Genomic DNA, 24,335 nt, shown 5'->3' on the forward strand with positions numbered 1-24,335 from the left:
CCGATTGGTGATAACTGTTTAATGAGTATTTTTAAAGTGAATGAGAACAGGTAATAAACACATTACTTATAAGAAGTGATGGTCTTTGTCAAGCCAAATAAATTACTTTTTAAAACTATAAATATAAGACTCTTGAGATTCTACTGATTGCAGTTTGGGTAAATGAGGTATGTTCACATTTATCCTCCCACCATTACCATGGCCTGACTTCTGGTGCCCTCTGGCTCTCTGGGCTGTTGCCTGAGCTGGAAATGGCTGGCCATGTCCTGCCATTGCTCATGCCTCTCTTCTGCTTACACAAAGAAGGTTCTAGACATGGCAACATTCCCTATGGTTATTGCCAATGGTAAATATTGGTATGTTGGGAAAGATGTTACATCTTATTCCTGGGACTTTCTATCATGAAGACATGCTTGCAACTCTCCATAGCATCTTAGGTGTCCCTGCTGGGTATGGTCCTGGGATACACACTTTGGGTCTCAGTCAACATCCATCAGACATAGCAAACTGACTTATAGAAATATGACCTGCGTTCAAATCCAGAGCACTGAAGGTAGAATAATTCACAGACCCCATGACTTCCTAATTAATTTTTATCAATTTTTTGTTACTATTAGTATCTTAAATTAAACATCAAGTAACCTGTTCTGTCTCTTGAATCAGAAAAACTCACTGATGTGTTTGAGTATTTTCTATCAAATGTAAATTGTAGCTACCAGTAGGAACATTCCCTCCTCATGGAGACCAGACTCTGTTGTAGTGTTTGGACCATGTCAGTGGCAGGTTTTGTATATGTCATTCATGGTCTAGAAGCAACTCAAAATAATTTTCATTTTAATATCTTGGGAGCAAGCTCCAGATCCTATTCTCTCTTTATACAGGTGAGCCACAGTGTGCGAGTATGTAAACAGTATGGGAGTGTGTCAACATACCCACTCGTGGAGTCCAGAAATCCAGTAACACCAGAGAGTTGGGGCCAGTTGAGCTCATCCGTAAGAGCTGACGGCAAGTTGAAGAAGGATTTCTAAAGGAAAGAAGTAATAAAGTAGTAATTGTTAAATGGGCACTTTGTTCCAGAGCCTTTGGCATTTAAAGAAGATGCTTCATCTGTGACTGCCACCTGAGAATTGACAATACTCAGAATCACTGGCTGTCATTAGTCCTGTGAAGCAAGAGGACCATGTGAAGCCTCACACAACTGAGAGGGACGCTTTGGGACAAAGAACCTTCCAACATCTTTCAGTTGAGAAGATGAAAAAGTTGACTGCTTAAAAAGTAGTTGCTCTGAAAAACAATACTGAAAGTCAAGCAAGAATGTCCCTAGTCAATAAGCTGATGGAGCTGACCTTGGGAGTCTGAAGCACTTCTGAGAATCAGATTATGGCTTCTTTCCTCATAAAACGAAGCTATATTCAAGATGGCCTACTGTGGGAACTGGAAACACAATGTGCTGTCTTTTCCATCAGAGGGTTAAACAGGACAAAACTCCACTTTAAAAATTACAAAGAAATTACTCAGCAAATATTCAAATTCTCCCCTCATAGGCACATTTTGAAATCAATATATGCGCTCAAGGCTGCATGCCGTTCTTCTCGGCTGCACGTCTGAGTTAACCAACCACTTAAGAGTGTGAGGCCCAGCTCTGACTACTCACAGTAAGGCACAAGACCTCTCTGAATTAGGAATAAAAACTGCTGCTGGATGTGCCTGCCTGCTTGACTTGACATGACTACATTTCTGCAGAACTAAAACTCTTCTCTAGCCAAAAGACTTTGGGTTTTATACTCATTTTTCTGGGGTCCCAAGATCCATTTCTCACACTGTCATCTCAGCACATTTATTCACCTGCTGTGGTGTGAATATGGTTTGTAACCCCTGAGAATCATATTAAAATTTAATCTGCAAGGTTACAGGGTTCATTCAGGAAACAAAACATAACCGGACAGACTGGTGTATAGAGGTAGAATTTTTGGGAGGTAATTAGGTCTGACAAGGCTGCTAGGGAAGAAATCTATGATTGAATGCTATCGGCTGTATAAGTAGGGACACATACATGGTCACCATAGAGTCACACACATATATGCTCTTGGGCACCGTGTGATGTTTATACCACCTCAGCACTGCCAGCAAAGGCACCGTTACTACATGTAGCCTCTAGACCTTGAGCCTCCAGAGACAGAAGCTAAAATCAACTTCTTTATAGTGTATCTTGTCTGCAGACATTATTAGCATTAGAGAACAGACATATGCCCCCTTGTGGCTATTGCAGGATGTTGAGAGCACATGGCCTGGAGTGTTGATAAAGCAATGCTCATTTGAGTCACATTTCTATGGTTGGTGTGAACTTGAGGAAGAAAATGGTGTCCAGCAATTGACTGCTTATTAGCCCTTTTAAAAATGGCTCCTAGCACAAATTCTTCTAGGGACCTAATTTCTAAAAAGTGCTCACCTAAACAGATATTGGAAACCTATTATGTTGATTAATTAGCCAAAATTAGCCAAGTAACAAACAGCTGGTTAAGTACAGCCATGAGCCTGTCTTGCATTGCATTCCTTCCATCCTAACATTTACCTCAAGGTGCTTTCCAGCATGATGTGTGGAGGTGGGGGTGGGGTAGGAGGTGGTGTGGAAGAGGAAGGGCATGGCCAGGAAGGGTCTGCTTCTTGACACATGCCGGCCTGATTGTGAGTTACCTCCTTTAGAGGCACAGAAATGAATTCTTTTAGGCTTCTAGGCTATTTCAGAGGAGCATGAAATCCCTAACTAAAACTCTGTTGCCCTTTGGTGATTTGCTGACACACTTTCTCTTCTAAACACTTGTATTACTGTGACTCAGTAATAATTACTGTGACTTGTATTACTGTGACTCTACCTTACAGTTCTATTCCTTCTACTACCATGGAACAAAACTTTCCTCCGTCTGTTATGTTTTTCCCCTTTATCTTTTTGCTTACAATATATGTTTGTTGTAGGATTTGAGAATATTCAATTCTGCTGGAGAAGGCAAGAAAGGCAAATAGAATACATAAAGCTCTTAAGCCATTTTAAGCAGAGAGATGAGTAAGCAAATGGCTTGTGAGATATAGGTAGAATTTATGAGCTGGTTACCCATAAGACATGTTAAAATTTAAGAGAAGGATGTACTCCTCCCTTACCCCTACGCTCTCACCTCTTTCTGTGTCCACAAAGTGGTGACTCCAACTTAGAAACCCAAATGGAACTAATGGGGCTGCTCTTTCTTCTAAAGGAAGCAATGAGATGGGAAGTCTGCTCCCATGGTGAGACCTGTCTAGTACTCTGTCTTAAAATAATAGCAGAGAAGGGCATCTGAAAAGTGCCAGCAACGGAAGGGCTTCACTCTGGGAACTATGTCTGTTCTCCATGTCCAGTTCTACAAATGCAGTAAAACTGTACAATTTGAATACAGCAGCTGAGACATGGCTTCCATACTCCATGTGGGCACTATTCTGTCAAGTGATGGAGGAAGAGGACGTATTGAGTGGAAGTGTAAGATGGATGGAGAAATGGCAGTTCATAGTGTCTTTGGAGTTAAGATTCTCAAGCCCCCAGCATTCCCTCACTCATTTCTCTGGAGAACTGGGCCTCAATTACTTGCATAGTTCCTGAAATCCTTGCTACTATCCAGGAAGCTCAATCTGCTCTGACATCACTCTATTAGCATTTAAGCTGTGGTGCACAGCAGCTGGTGCTGAAATGCAGCTGGAACCCCTGTGAGTTTGCATTCCATGGCTAGAGTCCAGGCTAGATGCATCCATTAAACCTTGGTGATTTGAAATGACTTCAAAATAATGCAGAGATATGCTTTCCTCATTGAATGTTTTAGATTTCACTCGTGGCATTTTGCCAAGGCCTGGCTGTTTCTAGAGAAGCATGTCGGGAAGATGCTAGCAACTCCTCCGGTTCGATACGTTCTGATTCAGCAGAGCTTTGGGGATGATCCAAAGACAGAGTGAGGAATGGGGTAGCCAATTGAAGGACCAGCACAGTGCAAAGCCTGTGCTTAGGATGCCACCTCTTTCTAAAAGGATCATCCCAGGCTTCAAGGAGTGTAGTTTCTTGTTAGATAACAGAAATCATTTGAGTAGTTCAACTACAGCCTCCACAGATTCCCTCTTCCTCTCCCTGACTTCTTTAGTAAATTTAGTAGACAGACACGAAAGCAACAGCCATTAATAACAAATGTGTGGAAGTCCTTAACAAAAGGAGAACATTTAAATCATATTAAGCACTTAAAGCCACATTCATGCAACATCATACCAACGACATTTTCGGCATTTACAGCAGGAGAACCACAAATGGAGATTTTCCTCATCAAATCCTCGTTATTTCTTCTAAGCATTGATGTTCTCGAAAGTTTTCTAAATGTATCTTAAATCATATATGTGAAAAGACTATGTTTATCAAGAAAAAAATACAGTTAAAAGGACTCACGATGCTCAGTGAGAGTCAGGCTGATTATGGCAGTGCTTGGAGTTTTCATCTGTGTTTTCCAAAGACATGACCGAATTATATATCATAATTGACATATGTCCACTACTTTGTGTAGTAGTCCCATTTAACATTGTTTTGTGTGTGTTTTCTTACACTGAGAAAAGCACTGCTTTTATTCTTAATAATCATTAAAGATACAAGAATTTGGATTCATGACTAATTTTTAAAGGGTATTTTTTTTTACTTGCTCTTTGACAATTTCATAAATGTGTACAATGCATCTTCAGAATATCCAACCAAAATCATCCCTGGTTCATGCCTATTTGAAGCCATCATATTATCAAGCTGGTATTATGTTCTTTTGCAGCTTTGTTAAGTGAGAACAATGACATCAATTGCATGCTAGCTGGCTTTTTTTTTAATCTTCCAATGTCAGAGGAAGCTCTTGGTGGCATTTGGTTTGCCGACTGGTCTTCCGCATCCCACAAGACTGTAGACAGCTTTCACAGTGTGTTCTCTTTTCTAACGTGCCTCACTGGGCTAGACCTGATCATTCAAATACAACAGCTTGAGACATGGCTTTACTGTTCTCGAATAGTACACTGTCATTTGAAGGGATATGCGGGTAACCATTATCACAAGAGGATATAAAAATACCAGTTAAATAGGCCATTTATATTTACTTATCTGGAATGAAACTGTTAAAAGAATACAAAGAGGAATTGTTGCTCTAGAAAAAAAAAAAGAAGTAGCTATTGTGTTGGTGTTTCGATAACAGAGAGCCTAAGTCTGAACTAGCAGAATCCAAAAACCTATTGAGACCATAGATCCCGGACTCCATTGGCCTGTAGTTCCCTCATCATCCTGAAGGTGGTGGACGTGAGCTTCTCTTGTTAAAGGCTTTTCCGTCCTAGAGTACCACCATACCGCCTGTTCAAGTCTTCTACCCACATCGCTACCAGAGTGTCTTTTCTTATACAAACATCAAATTATCCAACTTTTAGATTCCCCCTTTACTTTCTTGAAAACTTCCCTGCCCTGACCCTACACGAACGTGTTCTGTAGCCAAATGGTACCGACCTACTGGAGAATATGCTAGAATGCACTGCTTTCTAAGTGATGCTTGCATTTTTCAGACAGAGTGTCTATCACTGAATTCTCTTTATATGCCAGGCTACAAGACAGGAAATATGCATAAATTGTTTAAGTAATAACAGATCACCGTGGAGCAAGAATTTTCTTCTCCCTTTCCTTCGTACTTTTGCCCTCTCCTAGAACATCTCAGCTGGATCTGTAGGTCCATAGCTGTATTCCCAAGCAGTATTGCAAGTTTGAGGTCAGTCTGGGCTACACTGAACCTCTATCTCACCACCACCACCACCACCACCACCACCACCACCACCACCACCACCACGACTACCACCCCTTACCACCACCACGTGAGGGGGGAAAAAAAAGAAGGAGAACTTTGTGAGTAACACACCACCATGTGTCTGGTCCTCAATATCCCCTTCTGAAAAGGAGCCCAGACATCCCCTTCAACCAAACAGCAGTACACTGATGTCTAATCACTAACGAATGAGAAGTGTGGGAAGGGTCCCTTTCCACCCTGGATCCTATGGCTGCTGGTGTGGTCCTCAGAGGATCTCTATATTCTTTTTTTTTTTTTTTTTTTTTTTTTTTTTTGGCAGAAAAATCCTTTATGATGTGTGGTCTAGGTACTGAGCTCAGCTGAATAAGACTGAGGAAGTTTGGATGGTATGCCCAAGCAATAGAGCTGACGAGTAACGGAGCTGGATGGAACAAGGAAGGGAAAGGCTTGGAGCAGATATGATCTTTGCTATGCTCAGTCTCAACACTCATTTGTGCATACACAGCTGTTGCTTTTACCACAAACTTCAAAATCCCATGGAATCAGAATCAGCCGAATTGGAGTGCTAGTTGTTGGAGACAAGACTCCTTGGTTGCTTTGGATGCTCTGTCGGTCTGAGTTTTGAGAATAAAGGTCACAGATCTCAATCACCCCTTCTCATCTCCATTTCTATGGAGGCCACATTTAACATCTGTTGAGTGCAGAGTGAGTACCTTGGGGATAAATACCAAAACATTATGTGACCTCAAACAGACCCCTGCTTCAGATGCTCAGGATCCATTCTGGCCTCTGATGGGGACAGGAAGCACTTTGAACAAGCTACATGTCATTGTGGAGGTGGTGATGGGGCATGAAACGCTGGGAGAATAGAAGGAGAATATATCACCTGATTCCCTTCCCTGTGATTTCAAGCTGCATTAAGTTCCACAGTTGTAACAGAATAACATTTTGATGTTTAAGTATCAGCAAAGAAGTTTAACTATGTGCTTGCTTTGTATGCTTTATACACTCCCAGATGTATGAGACTGAAAGAAGACTCATGCCCAGGAGTTAAAATTCACCACACACACACACACAGAGAGAGAGAGAGAGAGAGAGAGAGAGAGAGAGAGAGAGAGAGAGAGAGAGAGAGAGAGAGAAAGAGAGAGAGAGATCTCAAGCACCAGAGTTGCCACTTTATGGAATAGGTTGTATAAGGGATGCAATCAAAGAGTATTTCCTATCTTTTAAGACATTCTAATTGTATCACTAATAAAACTAAATTTAATAATGGCATCTACTGGTTGGTTGAAGTGCTTAGAGAATATGTACATGCACTCAGTTTACTTTACAACCACTCAATGAAAATTAGGGAAGTCCAGGACACTATGGCAGTCCCCGGAAAGCAAATTTGTGTCACATATGGACGTGGGGAAGGAATCTTGGAAACATATATCTACTGTGAATGCTAACATATAAGTGGCCTCCTCAAAATTCATATGTTAAGCTCACACCTGATGCTAGGAGTGTTAAGAATTGGAGTCTTTAGAAAGTGAGTGAGTCACTGGACTGCCACCATTGTGAATGGAGTTAGTCCCCTTGTAAGAAAAGCTGTCACATTCTGCTTTGTCTCCTCTCACCAACTGAGAACACAGCTAAAAGCACTGTCTTTGAATCAGATGCACAGCAGACACTAAAGATCTTGTGTATTGACCTGAGACTTCTCAGTGTCCATAGTTATGGAAAATAAGATGCTATTATCCATGACTCACCGAGTGTAAGATACTTTGTTACAGGGTCTAGAACAGACTAAAGCAGTGAGTCCTATCAGGCTTGAAAGAGAGTGCTAGGCAAAGAGGAGACAGGGAAAGTAGTTTAAACAATGGCAGTGCCAGATGTAAACAGTAAGATTAAATGCATTGTACTATGTGCAAAGACCAACATATCTAGTACAACAAATTGTCATCGAACTTGTTAGCTTAAAACATGCTACAGTTAAGCCGACCAATAGCAACAGCAGCTCAGCATCTATCATAATGTCCATTAAAACTTCAACTGTAGGTCATCCATCATGGTGCCCATTAAAACTTCAACGATGGAGTCTTCTCTCTCATCCCATGGCTAAAGATGGCAGTAAAAATAGTCAGATAAAAAGTATGAAGAAAATAGAATGATGGGGAGCATTTAATATTTCAATATTTTATCTAATTACATTTTCTTTCCTTGTGAAATCTTTGTGGAGTCTCTGTTTTCTTTTTTCAACTATTTATCATTTAAGCTCCAACCTTATGGTTTATTTGTCCAATCAATGAGGTGAAGGATACATGTATATAACCACTTCATACCAAGTAAGAACATTGTACAATTGGACTCCACAAAGCTTCATTCCTTTCACTGGTATTTTTATTTTTTCTAAAAGGGTGATTGGAGAATTTTATCCAGATTCATAAAAACATGAAAACAAGATTTTTAAAAATATCTCACTTTTATGCAAGGAATGAATGAATCAATCAATCAATCAATAAGTTAGCTCTTTTGTGGAGCCAGTGGTTCTCTTTATAAATGGAAAAATAAATTCCTCAAGGCTGAAAAAGAAACAATGAAAGGAAGGAGAATGAGAGAAAGAAAGGAAGCTAAATGGTTTATCATAAAAATTTAATTTTTTGATCTCTGTAAAGGTTTGGTTATTTATTTTGTCTAATCTTTGCTTTGTTTATTTTATGTGTATAAGCGTGTGCCTAGTGCCAGCGGAGGTGAAAAGAGAGAATCAGACAGACTGAACCCAAGATAATATCCGGAATTTTGTGCCAAATGAGTCCATGATTCCTTTCAAGTTAGGGGTGTAAGAGATCTTAGTAGGTCCACCATGCCCACCTGACCTGAGTTCTCTCTCCACACTATACTGATCATAAACAATGCTCTCACATCATTCTTTCCTTCTATCATATTATAGGCTCACACAAAACATTGCTGCACACTGTGGTGGTTGGTTTTTGACTTGATGCAAACCCAGACGTATCTAGAAGATGAACTCACTTGAGAAAATACCTATGTCAGATTTTCTGTAGGCAAGACTGTAGAACATTTTCCTGATTAATGACTGATTAATGATTGATGAGGGAAGGCCCAGCTCACTTATTTTAAAAATATTTTATTTGTTATCTGACAGTTGTGTGTGTGTGTGATTTATCTTGATCAGATCCACCCACATTAGCCCTCCCACACTCCCCTGAGTGCCCCAATATGTTACTCTTCACTAACATGTCTTTTCTTTTTTTCTTTTTTAATTTATATTTATTTTTAATTGGATATTTTATTTATTTACAATATAGATGTCATCTCCTTTCCCATTTTCCCTCCCTAGAACCCCCTATCCCATCCTCCTCCTTCCTTTTGCTTTTATACCATTTTAATTACATGCATGTATTAATATTAAGGTCAGTTCTAGGTTGAGGGTCTAGCAATACAATAGATGCAAATAGTCAAGGAATAAACAAGGCAAATAAACACAAATAGTCAAAGAACAAGCAAAACATTAAACCCAATTACGTGAACACTCCCATGATTACTGTTTCTAAGAGCTTATCAGGATGACCAAAATATCTGAGCCTACTTCCCTGTCCTAGTCCAAAGTCATTTTCATGTCTGAAGCCTACTTCCTTGTTCTAGCCTAAAATTTAGATTCCTGACTGAAATTACTTCTTTGTTCTAGCTTAATGTCAGATTCCTGCCTGAAGTCTACTTCCTTGTCCTTGGCCAATGTCATATTCCTTCCAAAAAGCCCATTTAAAGGCTTTCTGCCTCTACCCCCTTTTTTATTTCCTTAACAAGACTGAGCCTGTCTTAGGTAGTTCTGACAAGAATCCCTTCCTTACCTGACATGGAATATGCATTATCCAAAGCAATGCACTTCTGTCTTAGATTGGTAAGGCTCTGTGCAGAATCATACCTGTCCTTGGTTTTCGAGCTTGTTAATTTAATAACTCTGTCTGGGGAGGTCCATTTTCAGGTTCAAGCCATGTTCTTTGGCTGCCAACATGTTGATGTTGTTAAAGACAAAGTTTAACATGATGGGTAGGAATAAAAGTATTCCCAGGACAAAAAGGGCTACCATGATCAAGCTATACATGCCATTCTTGATGCTTGACCACTTTTCTTTTTTTAAAGGCATTGAGTTGAATTAGTGCTGCTTGCAGGCATATTTACAACCCTGTGAATGGCCACACCCCTAAAGAAAAAGGATTGCTTCTCCTCCACTACCAATCAATTGCCAGTAGCTCCTCTGCAAGGGGTGGAGCCTCGTGAATCTTTTCTCTATCCATGCTAGCATTTTTGACTACCTTGACCTTGTCTAGGTCTTGTGCAGCTAGCCCCATAGCTACAGTGAGCTCATTGGTACAGACAGCAAACCTGTAGCACTCTTCTCCGTCCTGTAGCTCTTGTGTTCTTTCTGTCTCCTTTGACACAATGTTTCCTAAGCTTTACAGGGGTAGGTACAGATATACTATTTAGGGCTGAGGCTCAACAGTCACTTATTCTTAGAACTTTGGCCAGACTTGACTCTACGTAATGACTGTTCCCTACCACTAAGAGAAGCTTCTCTGACCAAGGTTAAGAATATTACACATCTATCAGTACAAACATAAATATTTAGAAGGCAGCTTGACACATCTGTTTAGCAAAACAGCATGCAGAGGCTTCTTCCCTGTATTGCTAGCATGGTGAGTGCAATTAGAGAAGCATATACATAATGTGGATGATAGCATAGAAAAAGACATGCAAGGAAGGAAAGTTGATCAGTCCAGGGAGGACTCGGAGAGGGACTCAGAGTAGGGAGGACTCTGAGAGAGACTCTGGGTTTAGCTGACTCCGCTTCTCGAGCTGCAAATGACCAACAGAGACTTTGTAGTATGAGGAAGAATTTATGGTAAGGCCTAGCATTATGAAGGGGCAGTAGTAGACTCCACATCAGGTCTCAGAGAGCCTGTACCAGTTTATTGTCCTGCCCAAAGTGCATCAGGTTCTTCTTTATCCTCATCCTTGACAACACTCTTGATGACTGCCATTCTGATTTGGAAGGCAAGAATTCAAGATGATTCTTCTCAAAGAAGTTTTAACTTGTATTTTTCTGATGGCTGAGGAGGTCAAACACTTTTTTTCAAATACCAAATTACTATTTTTTTTTAAAGTGGCCAAGTTTCTTCTTTTCATGTCCCAATGGGTTTGAGATCCTTGGGGGTTTCCCTGAGGTGCACTAATTAAATGGGATCCATCTAGTGGTTAATTTGGAGGTAGGTGAAGCCAAGTGTAGACATGAGTAACCTGAGGACAAGGAATTGTTCTCTTGTCCTAGTGCTCACGGGGTAGCACAGGAATGGACTGGTACGCTGGGTCCTCGTGGAAACTGGCACCTACTGGCTGGAAGAACAGGCATGCAGGCTGAGTAATTATAAATGCCTTTTCTTTCAGAGGTATGAGGCTTAAAATAATTCCATCTCGCAGATTTTCATTACCATGGATGGGTACTCAGCATTTTAAGCCTCTCAGAAGGCAGTGGGGCTGAAATATTGAGTCTAGATTTGCACTTTTACTGGAAGGAAAATACCCACTGACTTGCTCGCCTTGAGCATCACAAGAAGGCACAGAAGCCAGGAATGAGCCATGTTGCCCATGCCCAAGAACAGAGAAGGGAGCAGAAGAGCAGTCTTTATCTTGTGATGGCTGCTACAGAAAGAACCTCACTGTGGCTAACACAATTGTCTTTCTCTGCCAGAATAAATGAGTGATAACTAGAACTGAAGAATTCCTTCTCACTATTTAGCATCTTTCACCTGCTGCCCTGCAAGATGTGAGACAAGCAGGAAATACAATTTTGTTCAGTTTTTTTTTTTTTTATCACACAGCAGCCTTTCATCATCTTAAAAAATAATTTTAAAAAGTACTGAAAATGCTCAGATATTTCAGGAGTAGACATGAAGTTAACTCACACTGAATTTCCATATTTTATGGGCACCATGAAAATATGCCTTTATGCACCGTGGAAGCTTTTTAAGTACCTGATAAATCCAGAGTACAGGAAGCAAGGGGAGTGGGGAGCAAGGGGAAGCAGGAGCCCTGATCCTGTCTGCGTTGTCTGTGGGCTAACAATGAGTTGCTGAGCTGATACAGAATCATCTCAGAGAAGAATGAAGCACACAGGGCTTGAAAGACCTTGCTGCAAGCTCTCAGGTGAATATGCATTTTCTGCAGCCAGATTAAAGATTCATTTTGTCCTTGACACAGCACAAAATTCAGTCTATGCTCCTTACCCTGCAGACAACAGCATAGCCAGGGTCACGTTAAGATGTTATAATAGGACAGGCAACAGTTTCACAAGCAGAACAAACATTTGAGAAATTGAATTTTTTTTTCAGAACCTCTTCTCTTCCTCCACTTTCTTCCCCAGCCCATCATGCAATTCCAGTTCAATGAGAGACTGCATTTATTACTTTGAAAATAGCATTTGAGCAGATGGGTGAGCAAGCAGGAGGTTGGTACCTACTGGTGGCCTCCATGATCTTCTAACTATGCCTCCTTTTCTGATAAGGTAACCCAAGCTGTTATTGTTTTAACTTTGAAAGGAAAAACAAAAATCCAAACAACAATACCATCTGTGTTCCTTGATTTACTCTGGTTTTCTTCGAAATCTTTCTAAATTGGGGTCTTCCTCTTGAGACAGGTAGTTTGATTTGTACCTGATCACTAAGGTTTGGATGCGCTGGAGAAAAGCCAAGGCTGTTTAACAAGAGAGGAAAGAACAGAACCACCTTCTAGCCCTCAGGGGAATGAGGCCTGGAACCACGAGGGTGACTCTCCCTCTCTTTACTGAGTTACAAATATCTTTCCAGATGAATAGGCTCCTAACCTGATTTACTACTGAACAGGGCTCTGAGGTGTGGGCTGCCTAACTAGCAGGTGGCAGGTTAGGGTGGAGAGTCTGTTGCAGGGAGAAAATCTACACAGTGGATACTTTCCAGTGGAGAGATTGGGATAGGTTGTTTTCCATCTTATTGGAAGACAAAAGCAAGGCACACTGGATGTTCTCATAAGGAACAGAATAGCTTGCTATCCCATCGCCTTAAACATGTATGCTCATCAATTTCTCTTATAGGAAGTTATTATTGGACAGGGTCAGCACTTTATGCCCCATGGACTAAAACCTGGCCACTTTCTATGTTTTACAAGACCACCAACGTCCCTAAAGTCTTATGTGTTAAGTGCTGGGTCCTCAGTCACATTAATTTATATATTGTCTGTTGCTGCTTTCGTATGATAACAGCACAGCTAAGTAGAATTTTCTGTAATCTGACCAGTGCAGTTCTCAGCATTAAGCCCCTCAGGCCTCTGGATGAACTATGAACTATTCAATGCTCCAGGGCTTTCCAGGGCCCTGGAGATCCACTTCCCACACACCTCTCTAGCTCTAATCTTGGTTTCTCACACATTTGGTGAGTTTTCAGTTAAACTTCATCAGACTTGCTGCTTCTAAGCTTTTGTCCATGCAATCTTTCCACTGTTGAGTCTGAAACTTCTTGTTCTGTGAGCATGTGATTGCCCCAAAAAAATTATGCTTCCATTTAAAAGATGGGTTTCTTCCTCTATGAAACCTTCCCTTTACTGTGGAAACAGGTGCACTTCCCAGCGTAGGCTGCTTGGGAATTGCCATTGCTGGTATATGCTTTTTCATGAACTACAGAGGCTCAGGAGGACCTGGCTTCTATTGATCACAGGGCTCAAGGCACAAGAGGCTCTAGGATAGAGCCTGTTGACTTAATCAATGCATGGATAGTGCTCTGCAGCTGGACCTGCCTAGTGTGGCTTAGAGAAACTGTAACTGATACAATCAACACATGCCACAATCACTAAATGCCACACTACAGAAACCTGAGACCTCTGAACTCAACAAATTTCACAAATATCAACTAGACATAATTTTCATACCTAGACTGACTCCTGTCATAAACGATGAAATTATGTACATAATAATTCTTTAAAATAGGAAGTATTTATTTAAAGGATCATAATTCATAATAGTCCCAAAGCAAACATGAAGTGGCTCAACATGCAGTTTTGCATCTATGGTTTGCCACATTGCTTCATGTTTACTGAAAAGGGCATTGTAGAACATTAACAAAACTAATCACCTACACACTAAATACAAACATGGATAAGACAACAGTGAGTGCTAACTGACCAACTGGAAATTTCCAGTGACTAAACACATACATACACATAGATGCAGACATATGTATAGTGAAGATGCACTGGAAATAAATGGAGAAATAGCAAGAAAAATCTGAGATGTGGGTGACAGATGAATTTGAAAAAATGGTTCTGTTGTTATTATGTCCTCTTCTCTGATACAATATTTTAAAATACTTAAAAACTTGTTTGATATTTAAATGTTAAGACACTTTTATCTAGCTGGTAAAATTAAGAAGTCACTTAAAGGACTATGAGAGCCCATATCAAACTGTTAGGCTTCTAGGCGATGCCAACCGCCAGCCTTGATGAAGTACATGCCTGCAACAGTCTTATTGGTGGCTCCCTCTTTTCTGCAGAGAACACTCTGGAGAACCCTGTTAAGGTGCCCCTCCTTGGCTTTTGGAGAGAGATCAGGTATGGGAGGCGTGAGGATTAAAAGAAGGACACAGACCAGACTTAAGCACCCCAACTCCTAAGCCAGTCCTCTGCCAATATCCTTGCTCTGGTTTGAATCTAACATAAGTATACTGAACATTTTCATAGTCAGCTCAATGAAGCACATGGCCTTCCCTAAGACAGGAGCTATCACTGTGTACTGGCTTCAGTTAAATGACTCATTCAGGATGACAGAGATGGGAGTGATTGTGCCACTTTTAGTTGGGTGACCTTGAGAAGAATATACAAGTTCATTGAACATTTGTCTGTAAAATGAGACAGTGTGTTCACAACACCGACCAGACAGTGCTATGCTATGCTAAGACTAAGTAGAACAATAAACCAGTGTTTCAAAGCTCCTTTCCTTAGCAGTTTACCTTAAATAAACCCCAACAGAAAAAGAAAGTCTTCAAAGTCATGAATTTTAATATTTGTTCATAAACAATCCCAGTCCAGGAGAATTAGAGAGAACTATGCATTGTTTCACCACCTAAAGATACATAATGTCAACAGACTGCTCTCCAAACCAACATTCCAATTAATTTTCATTTGTACCAACATACTTACATGTTCAGAATGGTTTATATACATCATTTTGTAACCTGGTTTTGATCCCAACAAATTGCTATATTTTCTTGAAAATAAACATATCAATTACTATATATGATTTTATACAAGTTTTAATATATATTAAAGTCATATATATGTTTTAATATGTTTTATATAAGTTTTAATATATGAGTTTAATATATATTATATGAGTTTACATATATTGTATATATGAGTTTAATATATTAAAACTTGTATAAAATTACATTAATTTAAATAATTTTTCTTCCTTTATTTTTGACTTAAATTTTTCCTCATCTTTGCATTTATAAATTACTTTGATGATAATTCATAATTCAAGAGTAAATATTGTTTTTGTCCTATAGGATATAAATCTTATTTATCATCGTTTTCTCTTGGGCTATATAAGCCCCAGCTCATGGTTGTCAAGCTAGTTTTATTCACTCTGCTTGTTAATCTCATTAATGAGTTAAATAGCAATGGAATCCATGCTAGTCATGCATTTGTATGAGGCTATGAGCATTCAGAGGTGGGATAGTCCTTTTTTGTGTCAATTTGAATAGAGGCTCCTCTCTAAGCCAGCTTCCATATTTGTTTGTCTATTTTAAAGGTTAGAATGCAAAATAACAAGTTTCATGGTGGCATTTTCATAATATGTGTCCTTATGAGGGGTCTCGCTCATTGTCTTCCCTAGTGCTATTCCGTGTTCCCTCCTCCCACCTAGATGACTTCCTTTTTCCCCAGTTGGTCCCCTTTCTACCTCTCACAATCACATGTCTTCCATCACTCTGTCTATGTCCCAGTTCCTTTAAAATTTCTTTCTTTCCTCTCACAATTCCCTTATAGCTTTGTGACCTCCATCTCACTCATATAACATAATGTATATTTTTGTAACAGAGTTTAAATTCAAGTTCTTCATATGAGATAGAACATGTTGTATTTGTCTTTTAGAACCTGTTTTTTTTTTTCATTCAACATTATTACTTCTATTTGTGTTCATTTTGCTGCAAATGTCATGATTTAATTTTTCTCTATGGAGGTATAAAATTCCATTGCATGTATGCATCACACTTAAAAATGACACATTTACGTGTTGATAGGTATGCAAGCTGCTCAACTTCTTGGATACTGTGAATAGTTCAGCAATAATCACAGATCTCGGAGGCATCTCTGTGGTATGTGGACTTAGCATTCTTCTTATGTAAGATAGCTCGATCATATGGCAATTCTGTCTTCAGATTCTTGAAGAACCTTCCATACTTATTTTCATGGTGGTCACATCAGTTTACATTTCCACCAGCTGTGAATAAGGGTTCCTCTTTCCCCACATCCTTACCGGGATCTCTGTTCTTGATGATAGTCATTCTGACTGTGGAAAGATGGAATCTTTAAAAATTTAGTTCTTAGAAAATTTCAGTGACAAGGAATCTTAAGGCAGCTTAATTCACATCTCCTCAGTGGCTAAAGATACTGAGCTTTAAAAGTATCTACTATTGTTTTTATTTATTCTTCCAAAAACTGTCTATTCACTTCAGTAAGGCATTTCTGACGGCATGATTTGGCTTTTGGGATGTTCCATTTTTGTAGTTCTTTATATGTCTTGATATTAATTTCCCATCTGATGTGTAGGTGGGAAAGATTTTTTGCCATTCTGTGTCTGCCTCTTCACTTTACTGTGTCCTTTGATGCAAAGAAGCCTCTTAATTTCATGTAATACCATTTTATATCCTGTGCTGTTGCAGTCCAATTCAAAACATCATTATCTATGCCTGTATTTTGAAGTGCTTTCTCCTAGCAGTTTGAAAATTTCATATTGAGTGACTGGAGCAGACACCCAGCTGATCTGCTGTCCTGTGGAAACCACACCTGGAGGCATCCCAGAGTGGCCACTGTCCTCAGAGCTGCAGACATCCTAGAGAGGCCACTGACCTCAGAGCAAGAGACACCATATCCTGAGGCATCCTAAAGGAACAACTACACTTAGAGCAGCAAACACCTATCTGTTCTACTACCGTGGAGACATCATATCCTGAGATACCCCAGAGGAGCCACTGTACCCAGAACAGCTGGAGCTCAGGATCACAGAGACATCTGGACCCCGAGGAGTTTTGACACAACCAAGAAAACTGGAAAGGCAGGCTCCAGTCAGAACCAGTGAGTGCAGGTAACACTAGAGCTAACCAAATGGCGAAAGGCAAGAGTAGGAATGTAAACAGTAGAAACCAAAGTTACATGGCATCACCAGAACCCAGTTCTCCCACCATAGCAAGTTCTGAATACCACATGACACCGAAAAAGCAGGATTCAGAATTAAAATTACTTCTCATGATGATGATAGAGGACTTTAAAAAGGACATAAACAACACTCTCAAAGAATTTGAAGAGAACACAGGTAAACAGGTAGAAGCCTTTAAAGAAATGAAAGAAAACACAACCAAACAGGTGAAGGAATTACACAAAACTGTCCAGGATCTAAAAATAGAAGTAGAAACAATAAAGAAATTTCAAAGGGAGACTACCCTGGAGGTAGAAAACCTAGGAAATAGATCAGGAGTCATAGATGCAAGAATCACCAACAGAATACAAGAGATAGAAGAGAGAATCTCATGTGCAGAAGATACCATGGAAAACAGACACAACTGTCAATGAAAATGTGAAATGCAAAAATCTCCTAACACAAAACATCCAGGAAATCCAGGACACAATGAGAAGACCAAACCTAAGGATAATAGTTATAGATGAGAGTGAAGACTCCCAACTTAAAGGGCCAGTAAATATCTTCAACAAAATTATAGAGGAAAACTTCCCTAACCTAAAGAAAGAGATGTCGTTAAATATAAAAGAAGCCTACAGAACCCCAAATAGACTAGACCAAAAAAGAAATACCTCCCATCACATAATAATCAAAACATCAAATATACAAAACAAAGAGAAGATACTAAAAGCAGTAAGAGAAAAAGGCAAAGTAACATATAAAGGCAGACCTATAAGAATTACACCAGACTTCTCACCAGAGACTATAAAAGCCAGAAGATCCTGGACTGATATCATCCAGACCCTAAGAGATCACAAATGCCAGCCCAGACTACTATACCAAGCAAAACTCTAAATCACTATTGATGGAGAAATCAAGATATTCCATGACAAAACCAAATTTACACAATATCTTCCCACAAATCCAGCACTTCAAATATAATGGATGGAAAACTCCAACACAAGGAGGGAAACTACAACCAAGAAAAATCAAGAAAGTAGTCTTCTAACAACCCCAACAGAAGATAGTTACACAAACATAATTCCACCTCTAATACCTGTGTTATTAGATATATATAATAACAAAAATAACAGGAAGTAACAATCATTTTTCCTTAATATCTCTTAATATCAATGGACTCAATTCTCCAATAAAAAGACATAGACTATCAGACTGGATACATAAATACATATACATATAAAATACATATAAATACATAAATACATAAATACATAAACAGGAACCAGAATTTTGCTGCATACAGGAAACACACCTCTGTGACAAAGACAGACACTACCTCAGAGTAAAAGGATGGAGAACAATCTTCCAAGCAAATGGTCTCAAGAAACAAGCTGGAGTAGCCATTCTAATATCAAATAAAATTGATTTTCAACCAGAAGTAATCAAAAAAGATAAGGAAGGACACTACATATTCATCAAAGGAAAAATGTACCAAGATGAGCTCTCAATTCTGAACATCTATGCCCCAAATACAAGGGCACCCACATAAATAAAAGAAACTTTACTAAAGCTCAAAGCATCCATTACATCTAACACAATAATAGTGGGGGATTTCAACACCCCACTCTCAGCAATGGACAGATCATGGAAACAAAAACAAAACCGAGACACAATGAAACTAACAGAAGTTATGAACCAAATGGCCGAATGGACTTAACTGATATATATATATATATATATATATATATATATATATATATATATATATATCAGTTATAAAACATTTCACCCTAAAACAAAAGAATATACCTTTTTCTCAGCACCTCATAGTACCTTCTCCAAAATAGATCATATAATTTGTCACAAAACAGGCCTCAACAGAAACAAAAAGATTGAAATAATCCTGTGTACCCTATCAGACCACCATGGTCTTTAATAACAACAAAACAGTGGAAAGCCCACATACACATGGAAACTGAACAACACTCTACTCAATGATGACTTGGCCAAGGAAGAAGTAAAGAAAGAAATTAAAGACTTTTTAGAATTTAATAAAAAGGAGGACACATCATACCAAAACTTGTGGGACTCCATGAAAGCACTACTAAGAGGAAAACTCATAGCTCTAAGTGCTTACAAAAAAAAAAAAAAAAAAAAAAAAAAAAAAAAAAAAAAAAAAAAAAAAAAAAAAACTGGAGAGAGCATACACTAACAACTTGACAGCACACCTGAAAGCTTTAGAACAAAAAGAAGCTAATATTCCCAAGAGGAGTAGACCACAGGAAATAATCAAACTCAGAGCTGAAATCAACCAAGGAGAAACAAAAAGAACTATACAAAATGTTAACAAAACCAAGAGCTGGTTCTTTGAGAAAATCAACAAGATAGATAAACCCTTAGCCAGACTAATCAAAGAGCACGGAGACAGTATCCAAATTAATAAAATCAGAACAGAAAAGAGAGACATAACAACAAAAACTGAGGAAATTAAAAAAATCATCAGATCCTACTACAAAGGCCTATACTCAACAAAATTGGAAAATCTGGATGAAATGGACAATTTTCTAGACAGATACCAGGTGCCAAAGTTAAACGAGGAGCAGATAAACCATCTAAACATCCCATAAGCCCTAAAGAAATAGAAGCAGTCATTAAAAGCCTCCCCACCAAAAAAAGTCCGGGACCAGATGGTTTTAGTGCAGAATTCTATCAGACCTTCAAGGAAGACCTAATACCAATTCTCTTCAAACAATTCCACAGAATAGAAACAAAAGGAACACTATCCAATTCATTCTATGAAGCTACAATTATGTTTATACCTAAACCTCATAAAGACCCAAGAAAGAAAGAGAACTACAGACCAATCTCTCTTATGAACATTGATGCAAAAATACTCAATAAAATTCTCTCGAATCAAATCCAAGAACACATCAAAACAATTATCCATCATGATCAAGTAGGCTTTATCCCAGGAATGCAGGGATGGTTCAATATTCGAAAATCCATCAATGTAATCCACTACATAAATAAACTCAAAGAAAAAAACCACATGACCATCTCACGAGATGCCGAGAAAGCATTTGAGAAAATTCAACATCACTTTATGATAAAAGTCTTAGAAAGATTAGGAATTCAAGGTCCATACCTAAACATACTAAAAGCAATATACAGCAAGCCAGTAGCCAACATCAAACTAAATGGAGAGAACCTTGAAGCAATTTCACTAAGATCAGGGACCAGACAAGGCTTCCCACTCTCATACTGTCTATTCAATATAGTACTGTAAGTCCTAGCCAGATCAATTAGACAACAAAAGGAAGTAAAAGGGATACAAATAGGAAAGGAAGAAGTCAAAATTTCACTATTTGCAGATGATATGATAGTATACTTAAGTGACCCTAAAACTTCCACCAGAGAACTCCTAACCCTGATAAACAACTTCAGCAAAGTGGCTGGATATAAAATCAACTCAAACAAATCAGTAGCCTTCCTCTACTCAAAGGATAAACAGGCTGAAAAAGAAATTAGGGAAATGAAACCCTTCACAATAGTCACAAATAATATAAAATATCTTGGAGTGAATCTAACTAAGCAAGTGAAAGATCTGTATGACAAGAACTTCAAGTCTCTGAAGAAAGAAATTGAAGAAGATCTCAGAAGATGGAAAGATCTCCCATGCTCCTGGATTGGCAGGATTAACTTAGTAAAAATGGCCATTTTGCCGAAAGCAATCTATAGATTCAATGCAATCCCCATCAAAATTCCAAATCAACTCTTCATAGAGATATAAAGAGCAATTTGCAAATTTATTTAGAATAACAAAAAACCCAGGATAGTGAGAACTATTCTCAACAATAAAAGAACTTCTGGGGGAATCACCATCTCTGACCTCAAACTGTACTACAGAGCAGTAGTGATAAAAATGCATGGTATTGGTACAAAGACAGGCAGGAAGATCAATGGAATAGAATTGAAGATCCAGAAATGAACCCACACACCTATGGTCACTTGATCTTTGACAAAGGAGCTAAAACCATCCAGTGGAAAAAAGACAGCATTTTCAACAAATGGTGCTGGCTCAACTGGAGGTCAGCATGTAGAAGAATGCAAATCAATCCATTCTTATCCCCTTGTACAAAGCTCAAGTCCAAGTGGATAAAGGACCTTCACATAAAACCAGATACAGTGAAACTAATAGAAGAGAAGGTGGAGAAGACCCTCAAATACTTAGGCACAGGGGAAAAGTTCCTGAACAGAACACCAATGGCTTATGCTCTAAGATCAGGAATTGACAAATGGGACCTCATCAAATTACAAAGCTTCTGTAAGGCAAAGGACACTGTTAATAGGACAAAATGGCAACCAACAGATTGGGAAGAGATCTTTACCAATCCTACAACTGATAGAGGGCTAATATCCGATATATACAAAGAACTCAAGAAATTAGACTCCAGACAACCAAATAACCCTGTTAAAAATGGGGTACAGAGCTAAACAAAGAATTCTCAACTGAGGAAATTCGAATGGCCGAGAAGCACCTTAACAAATGCTCAACATGCTTAGTCATCAGGGAAATGCAAATCAAAACACCACCTCACACCAGTTAGAAATGCTAAGATAAAAAATTCAAGTGATGGTAGATGCTGGCGAGGATGTGGAGAAAGAGGAACACTCCTCCATTGTTGGTGGGAATGCAAGCTGGTACAACCACTCTGGAAATCAGTCTGGCAGTTCCTCAGAAAATTGGACATAACACTACCTGAGGACCCAGCTATACCACTCCTGGGCATATACCCAGAAGATGCTCCAACATATAACAAGGACATATGCTCCACTATGTTCATAGCAGCCTTATTTATAATACCCAGAAGCTGGAAAGAACCCAGATGCCCTTCAACAGAGGAATGGACACAGAAAATGTGGTACATTTACACAATGGAGTACTTACTACTCAGCTATTAAAAATAATGAATTCAAGAAATTCTTAGGTAAATGGATGGAACTAGAAAATAGTATCCTGAGTGAGGTAACCCAATCACAAAAGAACACACATGGTATTTACACACTGATAAGCAGATGTTAGCTCAAAAGCTTGAAATGGCCAAGATTCAACTAACTGACCACATGAAGCTTATGAAGAAGGAAGACCAAGTGTGCATGTCTCGGTCCTTCTTGGAAGGAGTGACAGAATGCTCAAGAGAGCAAATACTGTGACAAAGTGTGGGACAGAAAGTCAAGGAGGGGCCATTGGGAGACCACTCTACCTTGATGTATGTCCCATGTGCAGTCACCAAAGATAGACGCCGATATGGATGTCAGGAAGTGCATGCTGACAGGAGCCTGATGCAACTGTCTCCTCGAAAGTCTGCCGGAGTCTGACATATCCAGAGGCAGATGCTCAAAGCAACCCATTGATCTAATCAAGGGTTCCCAATGAAGAAATTAGAGGACTGAAGGAGCTGAAAGGGTTGGTGGCCCCAAGAGGAGAGCAACAGTGCCAGCCAACCAGAGCTCCCCAGGGTTTAAATCACCAGCCTGGGAGCACAAAGAGAGGCACCCCTGACTTCAGCTGTATGCTTAGGGGATGATGGCCCTGTCAGGCATGGGTGGGAGAGGAGATCCTTAGTCCCATGAAGGCTGAACACCGAGTGGAGAGGAATTTGAGGGTGGCGAGGGGGAAGTGGGGGGTTGCTGGGGGCACACCCTTGTGGAGGCAGGAGGGGGGATGGGATAAGGGGTTCCTGGGTGGTGGGGAGAATGGGGTAAGGGGATAAAATCCAAAATGTAAACATAACATCCAATAAAAAATATGAAAAAAGAAAATGTTATATCTTATATTAATGTTTTTGGTCCCCTTTACATTGACTTTTTTAATGGAAAATGATAATAGATCTAGTTTCATTGTATTATACATGGAAATCCAGTTTCTCCAGCACTATTTTTTAAAGAGAGACTGCCTTTTCTCCAGTGTATGTGTTTGATAGCTTGGTCAAAAATTAGGTCATTGTAATTGTGTCCATTTATTTCTGGCTCTTCTATTCTATTCTACTGGTTTACATGCCTGCCTTTGTGCTAGTAGCATGCTGTTTGTGTAATGTGAGTTGAGATTATATATTATGAAGTGTGGTTCTTTATGCTAATAACTGATGCTATTTGTTCCATGTAAACTTTAAGATTTTTTTTCTAGTACCCTAATGAATGGCATTGGGATTTTAATGGGAATTGCATCGAATCTGTAGGTTACTTTTGGTAGTACAGCCATTTTTTGTAACATTTTGCCTATCAATATAAATGGAAGCTCCTTCAATCTTTCTAATAATGTTTCCAACTTCTTTCTTCAACATCTTAAAGTTTTCATTTTTAAGGTAAGGTCTATCTTGGCTACATTTCTTCCTAAATATTTTAGTATTTTTGAAGCTATTGTGAATGGATGTTTCTCGGTGAAAGGTTTTCTATATTGGCATACAGAAAAGCTATATATTTTTATATTGATTTTGCATCCTGCTACTTTGCTGAAAATGTTTATGACATTTGAGTTTCCTGGTGAAGTATTTAAAGTCTTTAAAAGTATAAGATCATGCCATCAGCACATAGAGATAATTTAACTTCTCCCTTTCCAATCTGTAGGCTTTGGTTTCTTCATGTTGTCTTTTTTCCTCTAGATAAGATTTTAAGAGCCGTATTGAATACTAGAGAGAAGAAGCACTGTTCAGTCTAGATTTAGGGGAAATATGCTTTGAAGTTTCCCTCATTTAGAAATATGTTGGCTGTGTGTTTGTTATGTATAGGTTTTATTAAGTTGAGCCATGTTCTATTCCTAGATTCTTCATGGTTCTTTTTAGGAAGAGTTACTGAGGGCTGTTTGCTTATTCATCACTTGAGATGGCTGTCTAGTTTCTGTCCTTCAGTCTATTTACAAGTTGAATTGAACTTCTTGATTTGCTTGTTTTGAATCAACCTTGCATGTTTGGGATGAAAAGGTATATGATCTTTTTAGTGTATTTTTCAATTTGATTTGCAAAAAAAATTTTGGGACTTTTTGTATCTGTATTTATGAGGATAATTTA

The 24,335-nt window shown here is 39.0% G+C and overlaps 1 protein-coding gene across 2 annotated transcripts in view; it reads right to left on the bottom strand.

The window, feature by feature from the left end:
- Aoah (acyloxyacyl hydrolase) overlaps positions 1 to 24,335 on the bottom strand; it is a 204,380-nt gene that overhangs the window by 71,363 nt on the left and 108,682 nt on the right. For both annotated transcript variants that reach the window (XM_076939320.1, XM_034510444.2), the window contains one exon: positions 933 to 1,024. In XM_076939320.1, the coding sequence (XP_076795435.1) occupies positions 933 to 1,024 (92 nt within the window). The remainder of the gene's footprint in view (positions 1 to 932; positions 1,025 to 24,335) is intronic.

The sequence above is a fragment of the Arvicanthis niloticus genome, chromosome 8, assembly GCF_011762505.2.
Source record: "Arvicanthis niloticus isolate mArvNil1 chromosome 8, mArvNil1.pat.X, whole genome shotgun sequence".
NCBI classification, from domain to species: Eukaryota; Metazoa; Chordata; class Mammalia; order Rodentia; family Muridae; genus Arvicanthis; species Arvicanthis niloticus.